At 54.4% G+C, this 23060-nt stretch overlaps 1 protein-coding gene across 1 annotated transcript in view; it reads left to right on the top strand.

Annotated features, from left to right (window-relative positions):
• Positions 1–23060, top strand: part of CFAP99 (cilia and flagella associated protein 99) — a 43494-nt gene that overhangs the window by 8094 nt on the left and 12340 nt on the right. Inside the window, exons 3-11 of the mRNA XM_081253998.1 lie at positions 5775–5919; positions 6275–6369; positions 9546–9658; positions 11225–11402; positions 14321–14401; positions 14536–14610; positions 15507–15578; positions 15805–15896; positions 16516–16720. Coding sequence (XP_081110124.1) covers positions 5775–5919; positions 6275–6369; positions 9546–9658; positions 11225–11402; positions 14321–14401; positions 14536–14610; positions 15507–15578; positions 15805–15896; positions 16516–16720 — 1056 coding nt within the window. The remainder of the gene's footprint in view (positions 1–5774; positions 5920–6274; positions 6370–9545; positions 9659–11224; positions 11403–14320; positions 14402–14535; positions 14611–15506; positions 15579–15804; positions 15897–16515; positions 16721–23060) is intronic.

The raw sequence follows: 23060 nt of genomic DNA, 5'->3' as shown, positions 1-23060 counted from the left end.
AGATCTGGAAAAATTTTGTTTAAACTCTAAATTTTACGTTTAAAAGTTATATATAATTATATATGTATTTTTAAAATCTTTTTCAAAACAGTAGTGCATTGTAACACAGTCCTGCCTTTGCTTTTTTCACTTAACGAGATATCCTGGGGACTGTTCCACGTTCTTATCGTGAAGCCATAAGCATCCTTCTGTCTGGCTGTGCCAGAGCCATCGCAGCTGTCCCCGATGGACGGGATCATGGCTGTTTCCAGACCTTTACTGTTACAAATCGCCGTGGGACTGACTGGCCCACTTGTCCCGCTGCACCTGGCCAGATGTGCCCAGGGTCAAGTCCCAGAAAACACACGTGCGAGAGTATTGGCCCTCATGATTTCAAAAGATCTTTCCAGTTGACCCTCCACAGAGACCTCCACGTTGACACTCTACCTGGCAAGTGGGGAGTGCTTGTTCCCCTATAGCTTGCTTATGTAGCGTGCTAGCAAATGTTATCTTTGCCAACCAAATAGGTGGCAAAAGGCAGTTGGTGTAGTTATAATCAGCATTTTTCCTGTTTTTTATATATATATATATATATATATTTTTTTTTTTTAAAGACAAAACCCATACTTTTATTACAGTTTATTTATTTATTTATTTATTTATTTATTTTTGGCTGCATTGGGTCTTCATTGCTGCGTGCAGGTTTTCTCTAGTTGGGGCAAGCGGGGGCTACTCTTTGTTGCGGTGCGCGGGCTTCTCATTGCGGTGGCTTCTCTTGTTGCGGAGCACGGGCTCTAGGCTCGTGGGCTTCAGTAGCTGTGGTTCGCGGGCTTCAGTAGTTGTGACTTGCGGGCTCTAGAGCACAGGCTCAGTAGTTGTGGCGCATGGGCTTAGCTGCTCCGCGGCATGTGGGATCTTCCCGGACCAGGGCTCAAACCCGTGTCGCCTGCATTGGCAGGCGATTCTTAACCACTGCGCCACGAGGGTAGTCCCTCTCCTGTTATATTTTCATGAGTATTTCTTTTTCTGAACTATCGCTTGGACCTGTGTCTGTTAGGAAACAGTGTTTGGCTATAACAACACCAGGAAAGCAGTGGCTTAAAGAAATTAGAGGTATCTTTGCTCACATAAGAAGCAGTCTGCACATAGGCAGTCCAGGATGGGTTCAGCAGCTCTGTGGTGCCATTAGGAACTCATTCTCCTTCCTGTCTGCTTATCCATCCTTAGAATGTACCCTTTGTCTTGTAGTCACAAAATGGCTGCCCTACTCCAGCATTGCATCCATATCCCAGAGAGAAGAGGAGAAAGGCAAACAGTATAAGGCAGGCACCAGCTGAATCTCCCTAACTTTCAAGGAGCTTTCTTGGAGGCCACACCTAGCAATTTGCCATCAGATCTCATTGACTGGAGCCATGTGCCACATCAGCTAGGGTCCTGGAAAAGTTTTAGCTGGGCACACTGCCTCTCCCAACAAGACAGCTTTCTCCTGTTAGGCAGGAAGAGAGGGAGAGGGGCTTGTGTGGGCATCCGGCAGCCTCAATTTCCTCTGCCTACTTTTCTGACTTCCGTCTTTGCATCACTGATTAGCAGGAGGCCCTGTGTATTGGTGATATGAATTTCAAACCCTGGGTTGCAGTAAAAGTGGCGTCCTGGCCCCAGCCCCTGATCTAGCTCTGTCCTTTCCCTGTGGCTCCAGCAGACAAGCTGGGCCTGTAAACTCTGAGGATCTCTTGTAGGAGGCACTACAGGTTGTGAAGAGCTGGCAGGCTGTGGGACTCTGCTTTCCCTGCCCACAGCCCAGCCCCTCCCCAGGACTGCCCATGAGACCCTTGTCGGAGCACTTGCCGCTCTCCCTGGAACCTGCCCTGGTCCCCAGACTCAGGAGCGCTGAACTTGACCAAGGCCCAAGAGTGTATCAGGAACTCAGATGCCCTTGGGTGGTAGCCCTCTGGCCTCAGTGACTAAGGCTGGCCCAGGATTCGGGGCCGGCTCCGTACTGGGGCCTTCTCAGTGGGGTCCAGGCCTCACCCTGCCTTCTGTGCTAGCCTGGCCAGGAGGACCTGGTCTAGGGCTCAGTGCCTTCTGACCTGCGTGTCACCTCTGGGCCTCAGTCTCCTCTCTGTGACCTGCTGGCCTGACCTTCCCGGAGGAGAAGACCTGGCCTGTGGGCCAGAGTGTCAGGTCCTGCCTGGCTCCTCACCTTCCCAGACCCCTGGGCCAATGCAGACCTGCCTGACCCCCTCACCGTGGGCAGGTGGCATCCTGTAGCCGCAGGCTCAAGGCTCTGGCCTTATTAAAAATACACATTCACACCCCCAAACACAGACGTTCAAGTGAACGAGAAGTGGAGCTGCTGTTGTCTGAGCCTGGGAGGCCGGGGAGGCTGTAGGCAGGCATCCCACAATGTCATGCAGCCTCAGCACGGGCAGCGCTGACTCAGGGCATCCTCCGTGCCAGCCCTGCTGACGCACTGCTTTCCGAGCTGCCTGTTCCGTGCCCCCTGGCTTCCTTTGACCAGTGCAGTAAGTTAAAAGCGGGGACTGGGGCCCAGCTGGGGCTCGTGCCCTCTGGTGTGGGCACAGCCCAGGGGTTAGAGGAGCCTGAGAGGGAAAATGAGGCAGGATCCTGGTTGCTGAGACCAGAGCTGACCCCGAGGCAAGAGCCCCCCCCTCCCCCTCCTAGTTGTGCTCCGTGGGGAGGAGCCTCCACTCTGTGCCCGACCTGCACTGGGACATCACGGGGTCCCCACAGCCTCCCACGGAGGCAGGGTGCTCCACTCCCTCCCTTTGAGCGCCCAGATGACATTCCAGCAGGGAAGGGGCAATAAACCTGGTGTGCGCTGCCAGCTGAGGGAGCCAGGCTGTGTCTGACCCTGAGGGTTGGTTAGGGATGCCTCCCAGGTCAGGTGACATCTGAGCAAAGACCTGATGGGAGTTGGGGAGCAAGTGTGCAGGGAAGAGCACTGCAGGCAGAGGGAACAGCCAGTGCGGAGGCCCTGAGGAGACATCCCGCGTGTTGGAGAAAAAGAGGGCAGCCAGTGTGGCTGGAGTGGAGCCAGGATGGGGCGGAGGTGGGGGGGTGGGGGGACTCAGAGGGAGCTGGGCCTTGCTGGCCCTTTTAAGGACACTTTCTGGAGGGTTCTCAGGAAGGACAGACACAATCTGACTTTCATTTTACAAAGAATTGCTTGGTGGCTGGCGGGTTGAAAATACACTGAGGAGGAGAAGTGGGAGAGCAGCTGGGACCCCATAGCCGGAGCTGATGCATGGGATGGTGGGGTGGGTATCAAGGGCTTGGTCTGAACGGTGGAGCAAGGCATTGTGTTTACAGAGCCTGGAAGGCGGGGGAGGGCAGGTCTGAGCAAAGCCCATGGGGTCAGACACCCAAGCAGGGAGGTGGAACAGGAGCAGAGAGCACTTCCCGAAGTCCAGGGAGAGCCGGCCGAAGTCCAGGGAGAGCCGGCCGGGCTGGCGCACATTTGAAATCAGCACGTGTCAGCCTTGACAGCCGGTGAGTTCACCCAGGGGACAAGTACAGATAATGGAGAAGAGAAAGAGGAGCCCAGGAGCGGAGGTCAGAGGTCGGAGGTCAGGTCATAGGAGGACGTCATTACCCTGGATCAGATGGGGTCCCTGTAGGAGCCCAGAAGCCACTCGGGGCACTGGAAGGGCGGCTGAGTCAATGTCGGGGCCCGGCCCCTGCCAAGGGAGGAGGGGAAAGTCACCCCGCTCGCCTCCCATCTCTCCTGCAAGTACGTCTCACCAGCAGAACCCAGCTGTGCCCAGAACCACCCCCAGAAGCGGCTGGAGAAGGCGGCTCTCAGACCTTCAGCCCCTGAGGTGTGGAGACCGGGAGGGAGTGAGAATGATGCCGTCTGCCCACCGGCATCCAGCCACCCAGCTCACACACGTGGGGTCCGGGGCTCCCTGAGGTCCTGGGCTCGTCCAAGACCCCTCAGGTGATCTCATTACTCTGTTGTTTTCTTAGCGTAAAGACAAGGGAAGAAATCACAGAGGAAAAGGTAGATTTGACCTCAAGACAAAGTAAAAACGGGACTTCCCTGGTGGTCCAGTGGTTAAGACTCTGTGCTCCCAATATAGAGGGCACAGGTTTGACCCCTGTTTGGGGAACTAAAATCCCACATGCCACATGGCGCAGCCCAAAAGAAAGAAAACAAAGTAAAAACCTCTACACTCTACATGCTAAAAAATGTTTTATGCAAAGTTAAAAGGAAAATTACAAGCTTATGACAAATAACTATCACACTAATGACCATGTTAATTCCCTCAATATGCAAAGAGCTCCTAAAAATATTATCCAGGGCTTCCCTGGTGGCGCAGTGGTTGAGAGTCTGCCTGCTGATGCAGGGGACACGGGTTCGTGCCCCGGTCCGGGAAGATCCCACATACTGCGGAGCAGCTGAGCCCGTGAGCCATGGCCGCTGAGCCTGCGCGTCCGGAGCCTGTGCTCCGCAACGGGAGAGGCCACAGCAGTGAGAGGCCTGCGTACCACAAAAAAAAAAAAAAATTATCCAAATAAAAAAGGTTAGCCAAGGATATAAATTGATAATTCACAGAAGAGAAATACAAATAAATGTCCAGTAAATGTATGAAAATTTCATTGATAATAAAAAATTCAAAATAAAGCAAGGGAATGCCAAAATTTATCTAATAGGTTGTCCCAAAAAATGTGGGGGCAGGAGGGGAATGATACTGCTAGCGAGGGTTTATTTTGATGTGTTTTACATCTGTTGGGATCCTGGTCTACATTTTCAGTTTTACACGGTATTAAGTATTTTGTCATCTTACTATAAGTTTTCCAGAAACGTCATTGTAATGGCTGCATCCTACTCACCCACAACATGGAGAGATCGTATCTGATTCCCTGTGTTGACATTTAGGCTGTTAATAGTTTCAACCACTGCATGTACCGTTGCCCTGAGCTGCTTGTACATGGATATTTTCTGCTTTTTGTCTGGTTTCCTTAGATTCCCAGAAGTGTGGTTACTGGATTAAAGTGTATGGAAAATACAAGGCTCTTAAAACATATTTCCAGATTGCTTTCCGGAAAGACTCACCAGCACCATCCCACCAGCCCTTCTCGTTGCTGCATTGGCAACATTAGACGTTCTTTTTTTCTCATTGTCAAAAACTTAACTGTTTTTTTGAATAGGTAACACGTGACACACACAGGTCACAAACCCCACAATATTCCAAAGAGTAAGTGGAAAAAAGTCAGTCTCCGCAAACACTGATTGCCTCCCCCAGAGATTTTCCTTGTTTTTTTTTTTTTATTGTGGTAAAATACACATGACATAAAATTTACCATCTTGACTGTTCTTAAGTGTGCAATTCAATGGCATTAAGTACATTCACGGGTGACCATCACCACCGTGCGTCTCCAGAACCTTCTCACCTTCACAAGCTGAAACTCTGTCCACATTAAACAACAGCTCCCCACTCTCTCCCCCTCCCCCCGGCGCCCCCCCTTCTACTTTCTGTCCTGGGAATTTGAATCCTCTAGGGGCCTCACGTGACCAGAGTCACACAGGACTTTTCCTTTGGGGTCATTTTCCTTGTTTATTTCCGTCTTTGCCCCACCGCACTGTCACCGCCCAGGAGAGCCGGCGGGACCGATTCCTGGGGGAGGACCTGCAGGGTCCGAGAGTCAGTGTTCCTGGCGGCTGGGGCGCTGCCCACTGCTCCGGGGGGGCACTGGGGACCCCCACATCGGGAGGCGGCTGCCCTCTCCCCTGGCTTGGCCAGCAGCCCCCTCCCGAGCTGTTTCTCCTCCAGACCCTGAGCCCCCAGGAGCAGGCGTTCATCATGGAAGTTCTGTCCGGGTGCCTCGAGTACCGGAAGCTGCTGACTATCGTGGTAGACGCCTTCTATGTGCGGGACGGCCGGCTCTGCCTGTGGGCCGATTACAGCCTCTTTGAGGGTAGGTGCCCGTGGCCAGCCACGGTGGGGGGCCCATGGGTCCCTGCAGGCCAGGCCCTGGCCTCCTTGTTGGCCGCAGGCCCTCGACGGCGACGGCGCACCACCCCCCACCCCCGTATGAGACGACGTCATTTGTACTGTTGTATCAGGTTATCATTTTCACGTGGGCCCAGATGGCGCGCTTGCCTCTGGTCACACGCCCTGCTGGAGGCGGGCACCTTCAGCTCAGTTCGCTGCACCTGCAGTGCACCTGTTGGGCCCTTAGCCTCTGGCTGACTCCCCCAGGGTCAAACGCTGGGGGCCCAGGGCGGGGACCCCCATGTGCTCCTCCCCGCTCTTGTACCCTCTCTCCTTAGTGATCTGCTACCTGGCCACTTTCCAGCTGGAGGAGCTCGGCTTTCAGCTCTTCTGTAGCATCGTGAAGTCCCAACCCATCCACAAGGTGTGCAAGGTGAGCCCCACCTGCCCCAAGTTCTATTCTTAAACCCAAGGTCAAAGGTCTGCCCCATCTGGCGCTGACCTCTTACCTTTCTGGCTCACTTTAATGAAAGAAACTGCTGGGTTTGTCCTGTGTTTAAAACGAACCCATACCCTCTCTTTGCTGCGAACGTGCTCTTTTTGTGCCTGGGGAATTTGGTTTCCGTTCCTCATGGTCTGGTGGGTGGTAGCTGCTGGACGCTAGCTGTTAGTCACGACACGGAGTCCTTGCCTGTTCGGTCCGGGCCTCTGGAACCTTCTCGGGCTCCTCTGACTTGTGACCAAGCTCCAGGCCCAGGGCAGCCTCTCCTTCCTCCAAGAGGGGCTGTGCGGCTTTGCAGGGCCGAGGGAGCATTTCTGAGCGGGTCTGAGGATTGGTACCCTTCGAGAGGGAGCCTGCAGGAGCCCACCCCCCTGTCCTGCCCGGGACCACTCCTGTGGCCGCCTGTTTCCTGTGCAGAAAGCCTGGGACTCCTGGGCCTTGGGGCCAGCAGGACCACGGATGAACCTGAGGGTCCTGCCCTCTGCCGGCTACTCCCACAAAGCATTTGCTGTGGGCCCGGCTTCCTCCGCAAGCAGCTCTTGCTTCACCCTCACAATGACCGGGTAAGGTCACTCCTACGGGCACTCATCCCACAGTTGAAGAAACTGAGGCACAGAGAGGTTCGGTAACTTGCCCAACATCACACAGCACAGGAGTGGCAGAGCCAGTTCTTGGACCAGGCTTTCAACTGTTGGCTTGCTCCTCCTTACTTAGCTTGGTTGTGGGGGGGTGGGGCGGACACACACACACACAGTCACCAGACCAGGACAGGGACTTCCTGGAGAAGAGTGGGGAGAGCTCAGGCCCCAGGAGTGCTTTGGGGCCTCTCTGGAAGGAGGCTGCAAGCTCTGCAGGGGCAGCTCAGGCAGGGTGGGGTAGAAAGAAGCCTTCCCACTGCCCCCGCCTGGGGAAGGGGAGACCTGGAGCAGTGACACTTGCCAGTACCACAGGCCCCAGAGATCTGTACCCTCCCCCAGCAGGTAACCTGAGGCAGCATGTTATTTTTAATGACTCGTTTTCCTATCTACACATAAAGATAAGCAATTCACAGTGGGTAAATATTTGCATAGTTATCTTAAGCAAGGGCTTCATTTTTTGTTTTTTATAAATTTATTTATTTATGTATTTATTTATTTATTTTTGTCTGCCTTGGATCTTCTTTGCTGCACGCGGGCTGTCTCTAGTTGCTGCGAGCAGAGCAGGAGCTACTCTTCATTGCTGTGTGCAGGCTTCTCATTGTGGTGGCTTCTCTTGTTGAGGAGCACACACTCTAGGCGCATGGGCTTCAGTAGTTGTGGCACTCGGGCTCAGTAGTCGTGGCACGTGGGCTCTAGAGTGCAGGCTCAGTAGTCGTGGCGCACGGGCTTAGCTGCTCCGTGGCATGTGGGATCTTCCCGGACCAGGGCTCGAACCCGTGTCCCCTGCATTGGCAGGCGGATTCTTAACCACTGCGCCACCAGGGAAGTCCCAAGGGCTTTATTTTTATGACAGCACTTTCTGAGAGATCTTTGGAGACTGCCCAGGGCCAGCGTACTGGCTGGAGCGCCTGCACTTGGTTCATGCTGTGCTGTCAGAGTTTTGAAATTCTTAATAACTGTTGAGCAAGGGGCCCACGTATCAATTTGCAGTGGTGGAGCCAGCCCTGCCCCGCCTTGGCCTGCAGAGCCTGCAGAGCCTGCAGAGCCCATGGAGAGCAGCTCTTGGCCAGCGCAGCGCCTCTGGTGCAGGTTCCTGGGCATTTATCTCCCTGGAGAGTTTCTGGGGGAAGATTCATGGAAACGGCCCATTCACACTCCCAAAGAGCTGGGAGCTGCAGGAGGTGGTGTGGCGCCCCATCAGGGCCCTCTTCCTCGGCCCACACCTCATGCCCCAATCCCCACAATGCCAGTCCCGTTAGGGTCCACCCGCCTTGGGTTCAAAGACAGGGAGCAAGCTGTTGGGGACAGGACGGCTGCCCAGGGAACCCCCCAGACCACACCCGGGTGCTGTCACCACTGTGGTCAGATGAGCTGGTGCTTGGGCAGCCTTGGCCGTGGTCTCCTTGGGAGACAGTACTGTATGTGGGCATTCTAGGGGGACTGGCCCTGGGACGACACCTGGAGGGGTGCTGGCAATCCTGTTCCCTCCAAGGACGCTCACACTCACATGCTGGAATCCTCTGGACGGCCAGGGAACCCACCCGGAAGCCCACCCCATTCCAGCCCATTCCCTGGGGGGGCTGCCTCCACCGCACCCCCAGAGAGAAGGAGGCCCCCTTTAGGAGGGCCCTAGCCCCAGGGCGGGAGGCAGTAAGTATGTCCCCAGGTGGGGGTCAACAGACCAGCTGCACTGTGTGGGAGAAGGGGGCTTGGGAATGGAGGAGTGGGCTGGGAGGGGGAGTGTAGAGACCCCAGGGCACAGCTACTGGGGGCTGACTGCCTCCTTCTGACAGGAAGTGGGAGCAGGGCTGAAAGAGTGGGTGGGAGAGAGGCGGGGGGACTGAGCCAGGTAGGGCGGGGAAGCTGAGGAGAGGCCCCTGGGGTGGGGTGGGGTGAGCAGGGACCAGGCTGCCAAGTGGGAAGCTGTGGAAGGCTCTAGAAGGACACCTGGCTGCTGCTCCGTGAAGAAGGGCGGGGAGGCCTGAGGGGAGGTAGGAGGTGAGCACGTGGCTGCGGGGCAGCGGCCCCCCTGGGGAGGCAGCCGTGGGGACCAGAGACCCTGCCCTTGCCCACCGCTACCCACTGGCTCAGCCGCTCGAGTTCACCATGGCTGCAGGGGCGCCTGCTCAGCCCATTGGGCCCCACGTGTGGCCTTTACTGCCCCAGCAGCCACTCAACCAGAGAGGAGAGGACAGGCTTCTCCAGCCCTCCGGGAGTCGGCCCAGGTCCACAGAGGGTGCGAGGGGTTGGAGCCCGGAGGCCCACGGCAGGCAGGGACCCACTGGCTCAGGCGGGAGCCCCGGCGAGTGAGGGGCAGCTCCCCCAGCCCAGCAGGAGGGGGCGAGCGGGATGGGGTGCCCTGCCTGCTGTGGGCCGCGGTCCCCTCGTGGGGCGATGGCCACACCTGTCCCCTTGGCCCTGACTCTCCCTGTGGAGGCACCTGGCCCCCACGGCTCCCTCTTCCCTCAGTTCCTTGGGTTCCTCTTCAACCCCTTGAACCTGGGCTCATGGATCAAGGATGAGTGGAGCCTCATCTACGAGACCACCCACGTGAAGGAGCACTGGATCGACCCCCTGATGAGGTGGGCAGCGCAGGGCCCCGACCCGGTGCAGGGTGGGTGGGGCATCCACGCGGGCAGCCAGCCAATGGCCAGCAGGGCCTGACGGCCAGTGGCTTTAGGACCAGCTGGATCAGGGGGGCGGGAGCTGGCCCCTTCTGCCCTGGAGCCCACTGGCTGAGGAGGGTGCTGTGCCGGTGCCACCTTGCTGCAGGGACCCTGCTGGTCCGGCCCTGGTCCGGGGATGCAGGGGCGGACTTGGGGCGGGGAGCTGAGGCAACAGCCTCCAATGGGCTCTGGCCCACATCTCTTCCCCAGCTGCCCCCAGGGTGCCACTCCTGGGCCTGGCACCCCAGAGCTGCCCTCTGCCTTGCCCTGCCTCTCCCATGGCAGGCTCCGGCCCACGCTGGTTTTGCTGGTACAGGCCAGGACCCCCAGGCAGAGGGCCAGCTCAGTGGTCTCTGGGGAGAGGCCTGCTAGGGCCAGGGTGCAGCTGCCTCCTCCAGTTTTTTCCCTTCTGACGGGGCTGGTGGAGCCACCTTACCTTGCTGGGGACAGGTAGACAGAGGGTTCTGGCACAAGCGGACCCCTGAGGTGCCAGCTATGTGTGGGAGGCCCGGGGCCCCGGGAAGGTGGGAGCCCCTCGTGTGGGAGAGGAGGCCCTGGCCCTGGGCAGCGGGGTGTCCCCCAAAGCTGCCCCTTCACCAGGGAGACGTCCTTGTCTCCGCCAGGCTGGACTCGCTGCCTGTCCACAGGGCTGCCACCAGTCACCTGGGCCTGCGGGGCCCTGCATCCCTGTCCTCCATCCCATATGCAGCCTTCCCCACTCGCTCTGTGACCAGCCCCATCACAGACCTGTCCCTTCCCCCACTGCCCCTCCCGAGACCCCACTCCCTGTTGGCCCTCAGACATGCCCTTCCTCCCCTTGGTGACCTTGGTCCTCAGGCTGGGGCAGGAGCAGTTCAAACCAAGCTGTCTCCCCAGGGGAGCCCTGCAGGAGGGGACACCAGCCAGGTGGGCAATGGTGGGCTGTGCCCACCCAGGGAGTGGAGGCACAGAGGGAGCCCAGACTTTGGGGCAGCCCAGTAGGGCCCTTCCCAAACCCCTGCTCCGGGGCCCCCCACCTCGAGACTCCCCCTGCCCCGTCCGCTCCCAAAGCCCAGCTCCCCCTGTCGCTGGCACAGCTCCAGGGACCTTCCTTTTGAACCACCAGCCTGCTCCCTGCTCCTGGCTTCCTCCCCCTGTGCCACCTGCTGGGGACCAGATTAGCTCCACGTCCCAGCCGCCACTGGGCGGTCCTCAGAGCCCCCGGATTCCTGCAGCGGGGACCTGCCCTGTCCCCATCCTCCCGCCCCCCACCCCCACCTAGGACGAGGATGCTGCTGGGCCTCAGTCTCCTCCTCTGTGCTAGGGGAGTGCTGGTGCGTGTGGCTCTGGGGTGTGGGGAGCCGGCACCCGTGAGTGAAGAGCGGCTACCCGCCCCCAGGCAGACCTAAGCTCCTGGGGGTTCTTCAGGTCCCGAGGGGCTGTTCCCTTGTTGGCGTGCTTAGGAAGTCACCCTAAGTTGCCACTCCCACCTTTGCCTTCAAGGTGGCAGCCGGAGGTCCAGGAGCTGATCAACCAGCTGCAGGGGGCGTTGACCCATCAGCCCCCTCTTCCAAAGACCAAGGCCAAGGTCACAGAGCCCAAGGAGTTCAACCTGACGGCCCCCAGGCCCCGCGCCATCCCAGTGCCTGAGCCAGTCCCCGTGGTGGCCAAGACCAGACCAGTAAGTGTGGCTGATCGCAGGGGGCTTAGGATGTCCAGGCAGGGAGAGTGGATCATGTGGGCCAGTGGGGCTGGGCTTTTCCAGGGCTGAGGGTGCCTGGACCAGACCAGGAGCATTTGATCACCCTCCCCAGCCCCATCTCACCCCACAGAGAGGGAAGCCCAGCTGACCCAGAGCCTGCCCAGTGGAGTGGGTTCCTGTGCTCCACCTACTGAGGTCTGGTCAGTAGGCGTGGAGTGGAGCTGTTGGCTGCGGGGCACAGGCCTATCTGCACTTGGCATTTGGAGCCCACTTTTATTTAACCCTGTGGCGGTGTACCACTCCCTCCCCACTGTGTACATGCATGTGTAGCTCACGGTCTCTACTCCTCGGGCTGCAGGGGTGACCCTATCCGTGCCTCAGGGCCTCTGCCTGTCTATCCCATCTGCCTAGGCCCTCTTCCTCTACCTCTCCCTCCCCTGCCTTGCTGACTTCTGTTGGTCAGGATGCTTTGTATTACAAGTAACAGAAAAAAGCAGCTCAGTCTGGCTTAGACAATAGAGAACCAGCTGACTCTCATGGCTGAAATAGGATAGGCTTCAGGCATAGTTTGATCAAGGTTCTAGAGCTGCTTCTCTGTGACTCTCTTCACCTAGTCCCCTCCAAGGGTCAACTTTATCTTTGGGCTAACTTCCCTCATTGTAGCAAAACATCGAGGCCTCACACCCACACTACATCATCCAGGGCATGAGAGGATATCTAGGACCCAGAATTCTGTGAAAGTATGATTAGACCAACTTAGGTTGCATGTCTACCCTTGAACTGACCACCATGACTGGGAATGTAACGTTCTGACCGGTCATGGGCTCTACGCTGAGCATCTGTGATGGACTCAGCTTCCCAGAGCCTATCTGGTTCCCCAAAAGAACTAAGCACTACATGGAGGGTAAGGGGATAGTGCTGGGAGGTCCCAAGGTCCCAGACCACTCCCACCACCTGTCAGGTCTCGTTACAGTCTCTGCCCAGAGAGGCCTTCCATGAACCCCTCGCCTATCAGGTCTCTCTTAATTTCCTTCTCATTGACCCAGATCCTTTTCTTCATGGCAGCAATTAGATTTTAGAGTTGTTTAGTAATTTGTGGGTCTATTTATTATCTGTCTCTTATCAGACCTCATCCATCTTATTTTTCCCATATTCCCAATGCCGAGCACAGTCCTGGCTCAGAGCAGACTCTTGGAAAATATCTGTCGGATGGATGGATGTGTGGATGGGTGGGTGGGTGGGAGAATGGATGAGTGGATGGGTGGACAAATGGATGGATGAGTGGATGACGGACGGATGAATAGATGGATGTGTAGATTGGTTTATGGATGGACGGTGGATGGGTGGATGGTTGGGTGAGTAGGTGGGTGGATGATGGATGGATGGTGGGTAGGTGAGTGGATGGATGATCACATGGATGGACAGATGGGCAGATGGACAGAAGGATGATGGATGGGCCTTGTTGCTGAGCAACCCCACGGTCACGCAATCTGTAGGAGCCTCAGCGTTTCTGACCTCAGCTCCTCTGGTCTAAGTGTGTTTATCTCATGTCTTTTTACCACCTGCATCTCTCTCCCTCTCTGCCTGGCCCCTTCCCATCCCCTGCCCTGCTCCTTAGCTGAATGAGCTGTGAGATATTGGTGGACCATCTCCTTCCGTGGGGTCCACAGATGGCTGTGCTGGAACCATAAGCTCATTCCCTCCACACTCCCTGCCCTGCCCCATGCCCAGGACCCTCTTCGCCTCCTAGGTTGAGGGCTCATTCCAGGTCACTCACTGAACAAACGTGTATGGAATGCCCAGTATGTGCCAGGCACTATGCCTTCATGGAGCATGTGTTCCAGTGAAAAAACAGGATAAGTAAATTGTAAGGTGTGTTGGTGAAAAATGCTGAGGAGAAAAAATACTTCAGGGAAAGGAGATAAGAAGTGTTGGAGGGGCTGCATGGAGTTCTGGATGGCACGGCCAGGAAAGCCCTCCTGAGAAGCACCATGGGGTAAAGAACGAGAAGTGAGCAAATGAGCCATGGGTTTGTCTGGGGGAAGAACATATCAGACAGAGCAAAGCCTGTGCAAAGGCCCTGGGGCAGTGCCATCCCTCCCCCAAGGGTCAGGGGGCAGCCAGGAAGGGAAGGAGGGGATGGGAGGGGAGGTGTTCAGGGAGGCAGAGAGACAGGATATGGGCTCACAGGGTCCCCTCTGGCTGTGGTGGCCGAGGAAGGAGGTGAGGGGTGACCTTGAAGCAGGTGGGCAGTTTTTGAGGTGGACGTGGCTGTGAGAGACCGAGAGGGGTTGAGGAGGGCATCGAGGAGGACCCCAAGGCCTCGATGTGGGCCAGGGATGGATAGCAGTCAGGGTCAGCAAGGCTTGGGGAGGGGAGGGTTTGGGGGCAGAGAGGGTTTCAGGTTTGGACATGATGAGTTTCCTACGAACATTAGACGTGCAGGGGAGGGTACACGGAGTTAGGAGTCTGGAGTTCAGGGGTTTCCAGCGGGCTCTGCCCCACCCACGCTGTGGACACTGCTCCCCTCCAGGAGCCACCCTGCTGTCTCAGTGATACTGCTGCAGCCCCTCCCGCTCACTTTTCTGGGGTCAGTGACACTCTCCCAGCCCTACCTGTCCCTCCAGCGTCTGCTAGGTCTGGGCCCTGTGCTTGGCCACCTTCCTTCCTGCTGCTGGCGTGACGTCCCCGCCTCTCCTCCGCGGGTGACCACCAGCACCCAGCGGGTCCCAGTCAGAGCTCAGTGGCTTCCCTTCCAGCCCTGCTCCTCCTGGCAGGGGCACCACCGTCCACCCTCCTGGCCCTGGCACCTTCCTTCACCCACATCTAGCGGGCACTTCTCATCCCTCCAAAGTGCCGCGGCTCACCACGGGCTCTTCCTTCCACCGCGCCACCAGGTCCCCAGGAGCACCTACCGGCCGCCCGAGGAGCAGCGGCTCCTGGAGAAGACCAAGAGATACAATCGCCGCAAGGCTGAGGTGGGCCCCCTGTACCCGGAGACCCCCGTGCGGGCGTCAGGGCCAAAAGGCAGCTGGGGAGGAGGGGAGGAGCGGGTAGCTGGCCCGGGGCACCTGCGGTGGCCGGCGGGCTGGAGCGGCCTGTCTCTGTGCAGGAGCTGCTTCTGCGGGCCAGCATCGAGGAGATGCGGTGCGCGGGGCCCAGGCCCCGCGGGGAGCCCCCGGTGGAGGTAATGCCAGCACGCCCACAGCCCGGCCGGCCTTCCCAGCGGCCTCCTCTCACATCATAGACACGTCCCTCCCCGTGCCACGGCAGCGGCCACACTGCGAGGGCCATGGAGGGGCGGGGCTCAGCGCCGCCAGGCTGAGGGCGGCCCGAGCGGACAGGTGCATCGTCTCCTTCCCTGGGTGTCTCCAGATTTTCCATACTGAGCCCTTAGTGTTTCTGTGAGGAAAACCCCAGGGTGTGTTTGTCAATAAAGAAAGTCAGGGAGCAGGACAGGGAGGGCCCATTCTGGGTGGATGCTGAGCGACGCTCACTCGGGGAGCCGGCCCGGCTCCCCACCCCCACCCTGGACCCACCTAGGCGGCGGTGGACGGGGCCGAGGTGAGCCCCCCAAGCAGCTGGGGCAACCCAGGAGAGTGGGCACCCCACATAGTAGCAGCAGGCCCCGGGGTGTGATGGCTGAGGTCCTGTGGTGGGAGATTACCCGCTGCTCGCCCACCGTGGATGTGGTGCCCTGACACCTGAGGGTGTCTGCAGAGCAGCAGCGGCCTGGGCAGGGGGCAGCCCAGGGAAGGTCATGGGGGCCGGCCCCGGGGGCAGTGGAGGAGAAGGCCCCTGAGCCCAGGGGCTCCAGCCCCCCGACTGGGAACTGCGGTCCCCGGCCCGGCAGGCTCTGCACCTTCCCTGCTCCTGCCTGGGTGGCTAGACGGCCTTGGAGGACAGAGGTGCTGCGGGAGACCCAGTGCAGGGGGCAGGCTGGGCTGCAACGCGTGGATGGGCGGCTGGAGTTAGGACAGAGGGGAGTGGGCCAGGCCTCCCAGGGGTGCAGGGCCCCCTGATCAGCCGGGGTGTGTTTGGGGGCACCTTGTGGGCACAGGTGCCAGGCCCTGACCCCCATAGGACTCCAAGAAGAAGCTGCGGCTCCGATTTCCACCTCGAATCCTCAAGGCTCCAAAACTGACCTTCTACAGGGTGAGCAGTGCCCCTGACTGTCGTCAGGGTGGGCTCGGGGCAATGGCTCCAGGCCCCTCCCCCTGGGGACCCACCTCCTGGCCTGTTCCCCCGAGGACAGCCCTGCCCTTGAGGCAGAAGGAAGCGCTGGGGAGGGGGCAGGTGTGGAGGGCAGGAGGGCAGAGGGGCACTTGCTGCTCTGAGGTGCCCCTCCCCTATCACAGCCGGCCCCCACTCTGTCCTGCAGCCCAACGATGACGCCCCGGTCAGGCTGAACACCGCTGCCATCCTGCGAGAAGGGGCCTTATATCAGCGGCAGGTGGAGAGGGAGCTGCAGAGGTGGGGTGGCAGCTCCTTGGCCTCCCCTCCCCTCCGGGAGCTCAAGAGGGGCTGGCGCCTGGCAGCTGCAATCCTGCAGAGGCGACTTTGGGTGGGGGGGACCCAAGCAGGCCAGTGTCAGGGTCACAGCTGCATCCTAGGAAGATGATCCGCCCTCAGTGAGGGAGATGGACTGGGTAGGAGGAGGCTTAGCAGAAGCCTGGCCCACCCCAAAGCCCCCTGAGGGGTCACCTTCTCCTGGGATCCCTTTCTGATGCTCCCTCCCCTACCACCAGGGTTGCAGACCCCTGCACTTACCCCAAGAGTTGGGCTGTGGGTGGGAGCTTGGGTGGCTGACCAGATGGATGAGACGTTGGACAGACACACAGGTGGACAAGAGGGTGGCGGATGGACGGACAGGTGGGTCACACACGAGTGGATGGGGGCTGGAGATGTGGCTGGAGGGCAGGCGCACAGGACCGGGACAGGTGGACAGTGCGTGGAGCGGGTGGCTGGTGTTGGTAGAGGGCGGCCCACGCCTGTGAAGGCCACTGCCCCCAGGGGAACTGTGGCCTCCTGGTGGCCCATGCAGCCCCACCACAGGAGACCCCCAGCCCTGCCTCTTGCCTTCTCTCCCCAGGGTGGATAAGCTCATGGACGGGGCCGGGGACCTCTCTGAGTTCCTCAAGTGGCAGAGGAAGATGCAGGCAAAGGACCTGGAGGAACAGCTGGCCACAGGCGAGTGCCGGAGGCTGCAGGGGAAGCTCAGCCACGAGGAGGCCATCCTGGCACGGCAGCAGGTGGTGAAGGAGAAGAAGCAGAAAGCCGACCAGAAGAAGGAGGAGGTGACGGGCAGGCCGGGGTGGCTGGGGCCTGGGCTGGCCGTGGGCCTGGCTATTCCTGTGGTTGCCGCCCCCAGGCATTTCCTCCTAAAACCCACAGAGTGGAGGTGCTTCCTCTGGCCCCATCTCACCAGGTGGGTCTTCTGGAAGCATCTGGGGTCAGCTGGCCTGCATGGACTGTCTGGCCAGCACTTCTGGTCCAGACTGCCCCCCGCCCCCACTAGCACGGTCAGTTGGTCTGCACATCCACGTGTGAGGGAGGACCTGAGGTCTGTCTGGCAGAAACTTCCAGAAGGCCAGCATGTCTGCATAAGATACGAGAGGGTCTGTGGACACCCACGTTTCCACTTCGGATGCTCTGGACGTCAGTCCTGCTCTTCCTCCTCCTAGGATGGACATCCTGGCCGGGGCCTCCCTGCCCGTGTCCCTTCCAGTGGGCCTGGCAGTGGCCCAGATGAGGCGGGAGCCTGCAGGGCCCAGAGGCCCAGCCGTAGCCCCCTCTCCTTAGACGTATGCCACTGAGGGCCGCCAGTCGGCAGATGTGCCCCACGTTCCGGCGAATTACTTCTCCCGGCAGACGCGTCTGTATCTGCCCTTCGTGTTAGGGTTGATTTTCCTTCCTTTTTAGCTCACTTCTTAAAAATACAAAGTCAAGGGCTTCCCTGGTGGCGCAGTGGTTGAGAGTCCGCCTGCCAATGCAGGGGACACGGGTTCGTGCCCCGGCCTGGGAAGATCCCACGTGCCGCGGAGCAGCTGGGCCCGTGAGCCGTGGCCGCTGAGCCTGCGCGTCCAGAGACTGTGCTCCGCAACGGGAGAGGCCACAACAGTGAGAGGCCCGCATAACACACACACACACACACACACAAAGTCAAAACAATATGACACATAACCTCAGAGAAGTCTTACTTCTTGTAAGTCTGTAACTTACAGCCCATTTCCACCTCCACCCCAAGTCCTTATTTTCATGAATTTCTGTCTTTCCTTCCAAGCAAGTATACACACTTCTTGTTTCCCCTTTTCTTAACATAAAATGTCCCAGCCTGCTTTACCGGCAATGAATAATGCTGTGCAAGTTTTTCCTCTTTGTGGAGGTGGCTTTTCGAGGTCCACTGCTAGAGGAGGGACTGCTCCGTCAGAGCAGCTGATGTGGAGGTTCTGTCTTGTTCTTGTGGCTGTTTTTGTTGGGGGTTTTGGGGTCTTATCAGAGATGCCACATCACCTTCCCTGGGCAGGAACTTCAAGGCCCCAGCACCGGGGGAAGGGGCCCAATCCCCCTGACCCACCCACAGAGGTTACTGTACTGAATTCAGGAATTTTTGCCAGTCTCAGAGGTGAGAAATAGTATCTCAGTATAGCTCTGATTTGCATTGCATCTATGAAATGTGAATTTGAGGATGTTTTCTTATAAGAGCCACTTCTGTGTCTTTTTCTGTGAACTGTCTGTTCATGTCTTTTGTCATTTTCTTTTTTTTTCCAGTTTTATTGGGGTATCATAGACAAGTAAAATTTGTATATATTTAAGGTGTATAATATGATATTTTGATATACATATACATCATGGGATGATCACCACAATCAAGCTAATTAACACATAGTTATTCTTTTGTGCATGTGGTGAGAACACTGAGATCTACTGTCTTAGCAAATTTAAAGTGTACAAAACATCGTTAACTCTAGTCACCATGCTGTACGTTAGGTCCCTAAAGCTTATTCATCTTCTAGCTAAAAGTTTTTACCTTTTGACCAACATCTCCCCATTCCCCTCACCCCCAAGCCCCTGGTAACTACCATTCTACTGTTTGTTACTATGAGTTCAACGTTTTTAGATTCCCGCAGAAGTGAGATGAGACAGTATTTGTCTTTTTGCGTCTGGCTTATTTAACCCAGCATAATGTCCTCCGGGCTCATACATGTTGCCACAAATGGCATGAGTTCCTTCTTTCTTAAGGTGGAATAATATTCCATTATGTACGTGCACCACGTTTTCTTGATCCATTCATCTATCGATGGACACTTAGGTGGTTTCCGTATCTTGGCTACCATGAATAATACTGCAATGGACATAGGAATGCAGATGTCTCTTCAACATAGTGATTTCATTTCCTTCAGATGTACCTCCAGAAGTGGGATTACTGGGTCATACGGAAGTTCCTTTTTTTTTTTTTTTTTGCAGTACGCGGGCCTCTCACTGTTGTGGCCTCTCCCGTTGCGGAGCACAGGCTCTGGACGCGCAGGCTCAGCGGCCATGGCTCACGGGCCCAGCCGCTCTGCGGCATGTGGGATCTTCCCGGACCGGGGCGCGAACCCGTGTCCCCTGCATCGACAGGCGGACTCTCAACCACTGCGCCACCAGGGAAGCCCGAAGTTCCATTTTTTATGTTTTGAGGAACCTCCATACTGGTTTCCATAGTGGCTGCCCCAATTTACATTCCCACCAACAGTGCACAGGGTCCCTTTTCTCCATATCTTTGCCAACATTTGCTATCTTTTGACTTTGTATGCTGGCCAGCCTAACAGGTGTGAGGTGATAGCTCATTCTCACTCTGCTTTGCATTTCCCTGATGATTAGTGATGTGGAGTGTCTTTTCGTATACCTTTTGGCTGTTTGTATGTCTTCTTTGGAAAAATGTTTGTTCATGTCCTTTGCCCATTTTTAAAATCAGATTATTTTTTATTTTATTTTGCTATTGAGTTGTGTGAGTACCTTATATATTTTGGACATTAACCCCTTATTGGATATATGATTTACAAATATTTTCTCCCATTCCATAGGTTGCCTTTTTATTTTGTTGATTGTTTCCTTTGCTATGCAGAAACTTTTTCATTTGTGTAGTCCCACTTGTGTATTTTTGCTTTTGTTGCTTGTGCTTTTGGTATCAAATCAAAAGTAAATAAATAATCGCCAAGACCAAGGCCAAGAAGCTCTTTTCCTATGTTTTCTTCTAGGAGTCTTATGGTCTCAGGTCTTACATTTAAGCCTTTGATCCATTTTGAGTTGATTCTTGTGTGTGGTGTAAGATAGGGGCTCAGTTTCATTCTTTTGGGTCTGTATATCTGGCTCTTCCAACAACATTTATTGAAGAGACTATCCTTTCCCCATTGAGTTTTCTTGGTGCCTTGGTCAAAGATTAGTTGACCATGTCCATTTTCTGTTGAGCTTTTAACCTTCATTTCCTTGACTTTATTGTAGAGTTCGTTATATATTAGGGAAAGTAACCCTTAAACTATAGTATGTTGTTACAGATATTTTGTTCCAAGTACTCATTTGGCTGTGCTTAAATGATGTATTTTTGCCATGTAAATGTTATTTTTATGTCATCAAACTTATCAGTCTTTTCTTTCATTGTATCTGGATTTTGAATAATTAGGAAGGTTTTTCCCAGACCCATGTTATAGAAGAGTTCACGTGTGTTTTCTTCCAGTATTTGTGTGGTTTCATTTTTACATCTGGATCTCTATCCACTTGAAATTTATTCTTGTACGCAGTGTGAGATCTGGATCCACTTTTATCGTTTTCAGATGGCCAGCCAGTTGAGTCTTCCAATCCATGAATGCACTATGTCTCTCCATTTATTTAAACCTTTTATTTCCTTCATCTGGTTATTTAGGTTTCTGTATGTGAGTCCTATACAAGTTTTGTTAGATTTGCACCTAAGTATTTCTTTTATTATTTTCGAGTGGTTGTAAATGGTGCTGTATTTTTAATTTTGGTGGCCATGTGTTCAATCCTAGTATGTAAAAATGGCAATTGGTTTTGTGTGTTTTTCTTGTGTCCTGTGACCTTGCTGAACTCCCTTATTAGTTTTCTAGGACAAACAAGGAATTTTGTTGTAGATTCCTTGGGGTTCTCTCCGTAGACAATCATGTAATCTGTAAATAAGAACAGTTTTATCCTTCCTTTCTGATCTGCCTCTTTATTTCCTCTTCTGCCTATTGCACTGGCTAGAACATTTGTGCCTAGTTCACCATCTTGGCGGAAATCAGCCTTTCACCATTAAGTGTAATGTTAGATGTAGGTTTTTCTGTAGATGTGCTCTTTATTAAGTTGATGAAGTTCCCCCCATTCCTATTATTCTGAAAGTTTTTATCAGGAAATTCTGCCAAATGCTTCTCTGTATCAACTGATACGGTCATGTGATTTTTCTTCTTTAGCCTATTAATATGGTGGATTACACTGACTGAATTTCACATACTGAATCAGCTTTGCATCCCTAGAATAAACCCTACTTGCTTATGGTGTATAATTCTTTTTATATATGTTGAATTCTATTTGCTACTATTTTGATTTTGTTAAAGTTGTTCTTGCATATAGTTTCATAAGGGGTGTTAGGCTGTAGTTTTCTTTTTTGTAATGTCTTTTGTCTGGTTTTGGTATCAGGTAATTCTAGCTTCATAAAATGAATTTGGAAACATTTCCTCCTCTTATTTTCTAGGAAAGATTGTGTAGAATTGGTATTAATTCTTTGAACATTCGGTAGGATTCTCTAGTGAAATCATCTAGGCTTGGAGGTTTCTTTTTTGACTTTTCTAAATTAGAAATTCAACTTCCTTACAAGTTACAGCGTTATTCAAATGATCTGTTTCATATTGGGTAAGTTGTAGTAGTTTGTGTTTTTTGAGGAATTGGTCCATTTCACTAAGTTTCCAAATTCATGTATGTAGAGTTGTTTGTAATATTCTATTACCATCCTTTTTATTTTTTAATTTTTTAAATTAATTAATTAATTTTTAATTTATTTTTATCTGTGTTGGGTTTTCGTTGCTGCACATGGGCTTTCTCTAGTTGTGACGAGCAGGGGCTACTCTTCATTGCGGTGCACGGGCTTCTCATTGTGGAGGCTTCTCTTGTTGCGGATCACGGGCTCTAGGCGCGCAGGCTTCAGTAGTTGTGGCTCGCGGGCTTAGTTGCAACACAGAATGTGGGATCTTCCCGGACCAGGGCTCGAACCCATGTACCCTGCATTGGCAGGTGGATTCTTAACCACTGCGCCACCAGGGAAGCCCTACCATCCTTTTTTATGTCTGTAGGGTCTAAAGTGTTTCATTCTCGAATATTGGTGATTTATGTTTTTTCATTTTTTTCTATTAGAATTGCTAGAGATTTGTCAATTTCATTGATCTTTTCAAAAAACCACCTTCTTGGGCCTCCCTGGTGGCGCAGTGGTTGAGAGTCCGCCTGCCGATGCAGGGGATACGGGTTCGTGCCCCGGTCTGGGAGGATCCCATATGCCGCGGAGCGGCTGGGCCCGTGAGCCATGGCCGCTGGGCCTGCGCGTCCGGAGCCTGTGCTCCACAACGGGAGAGGCCACAGCAGTGAGAGGCCCACATACCGCAAAAAGAAAAAAAAAAAAAAAAAAAAAAAACCACCTTCTTGTTTCATTGATTTTTCTCTACTGTTTTTCAATGTTATTGGTTTCTGCTCTTTATTATTTCCTTCCTTCTGCTTGCTTTGAGTTTATTTTGTTCTTCTTTTTCTAGGTTCTTGAGATGGGATTTAGATTACTGACATGAGACTTTTCTGCTTTTCTATTGTAAGCACTCAGTGTTACACATTTCCCTTTATTTGTTGCTTTATCTGTGTCCACAAATTTTGATATGTTGTATTTCATTTTCATGCAGTTCAATGTACTTTTTCATTTCACTTGAGATTTTCTCTTTTACCCATGGATTCTTTAGAAGTATGTTGTTTAGTTTCCAAGCATTTGGAGATTTTCCTGTTACCTTTGATCATTGATTTCTAGTTGATTCCAATGTGGTTGTTGAACATACTCTGCTCTATTTATTTTAAATTTGTTGAGATTTTTTCGTAATTGCTTGTTGCATTTTTATGAGGGCTTCTTTAAAAATCATTGTCAAATCTAACATCTGTGATCTCAGTGCTAAGATCAGAGCTCAGTGCTCTACTGATTGTGTCTTCTTTCAGTTGGAGATCATCCTGGCTTTCGGTATGGTGAGTGATTTTCTATTGAAACCCGGACATTCTGGGTATTATATTACAGGACTCTGGATCTTATTTAATTAAACCTTCTGTCTGAGCAGCTTCTCTCTGATGCCGCTCTGGCAGGGGAAGGGGGGCACCGCCACATTACTGCCAGGTGGGCTTAGCAACCCACCGTCCCCACGTGGCCTCTGTTGACCCCTGAGAGGGGGCCCCTGATGATTTGTGGGTAAGGGCTCCAGCTAGACCTCCATCAGTAAATACCCCCTGACTGGGAGAGGGAGGAGTACCTTATAACTGCCTCCCACGTGGCCTCCACTGTCACATGGCAAGCATGGAGGTGAAAGTCCTCACTCTGCACTAAGCCTCCTCTGACACCACCTTAGTGGGGATGGGGAGGGACCC

This window comes from Mesoplodon bidens (genome assembly GCF_964165515.1).
Source record: "Mesoplodon bidens genome assembly, chromosome: 1".
NCBI classification, from domain to species: domain Eukaryota; kingdom Metazoa; phylum Chordata; class Mammalia; order Artiodactyla; family Ziphiidae; genus Mesoplodon; species Mesoplodon bidens.
The sequence above is the reverse complement of the archived record's forward strand: the minus strand, read 5'-3'. Positions and strand labels throughout refer to the sequence as shown.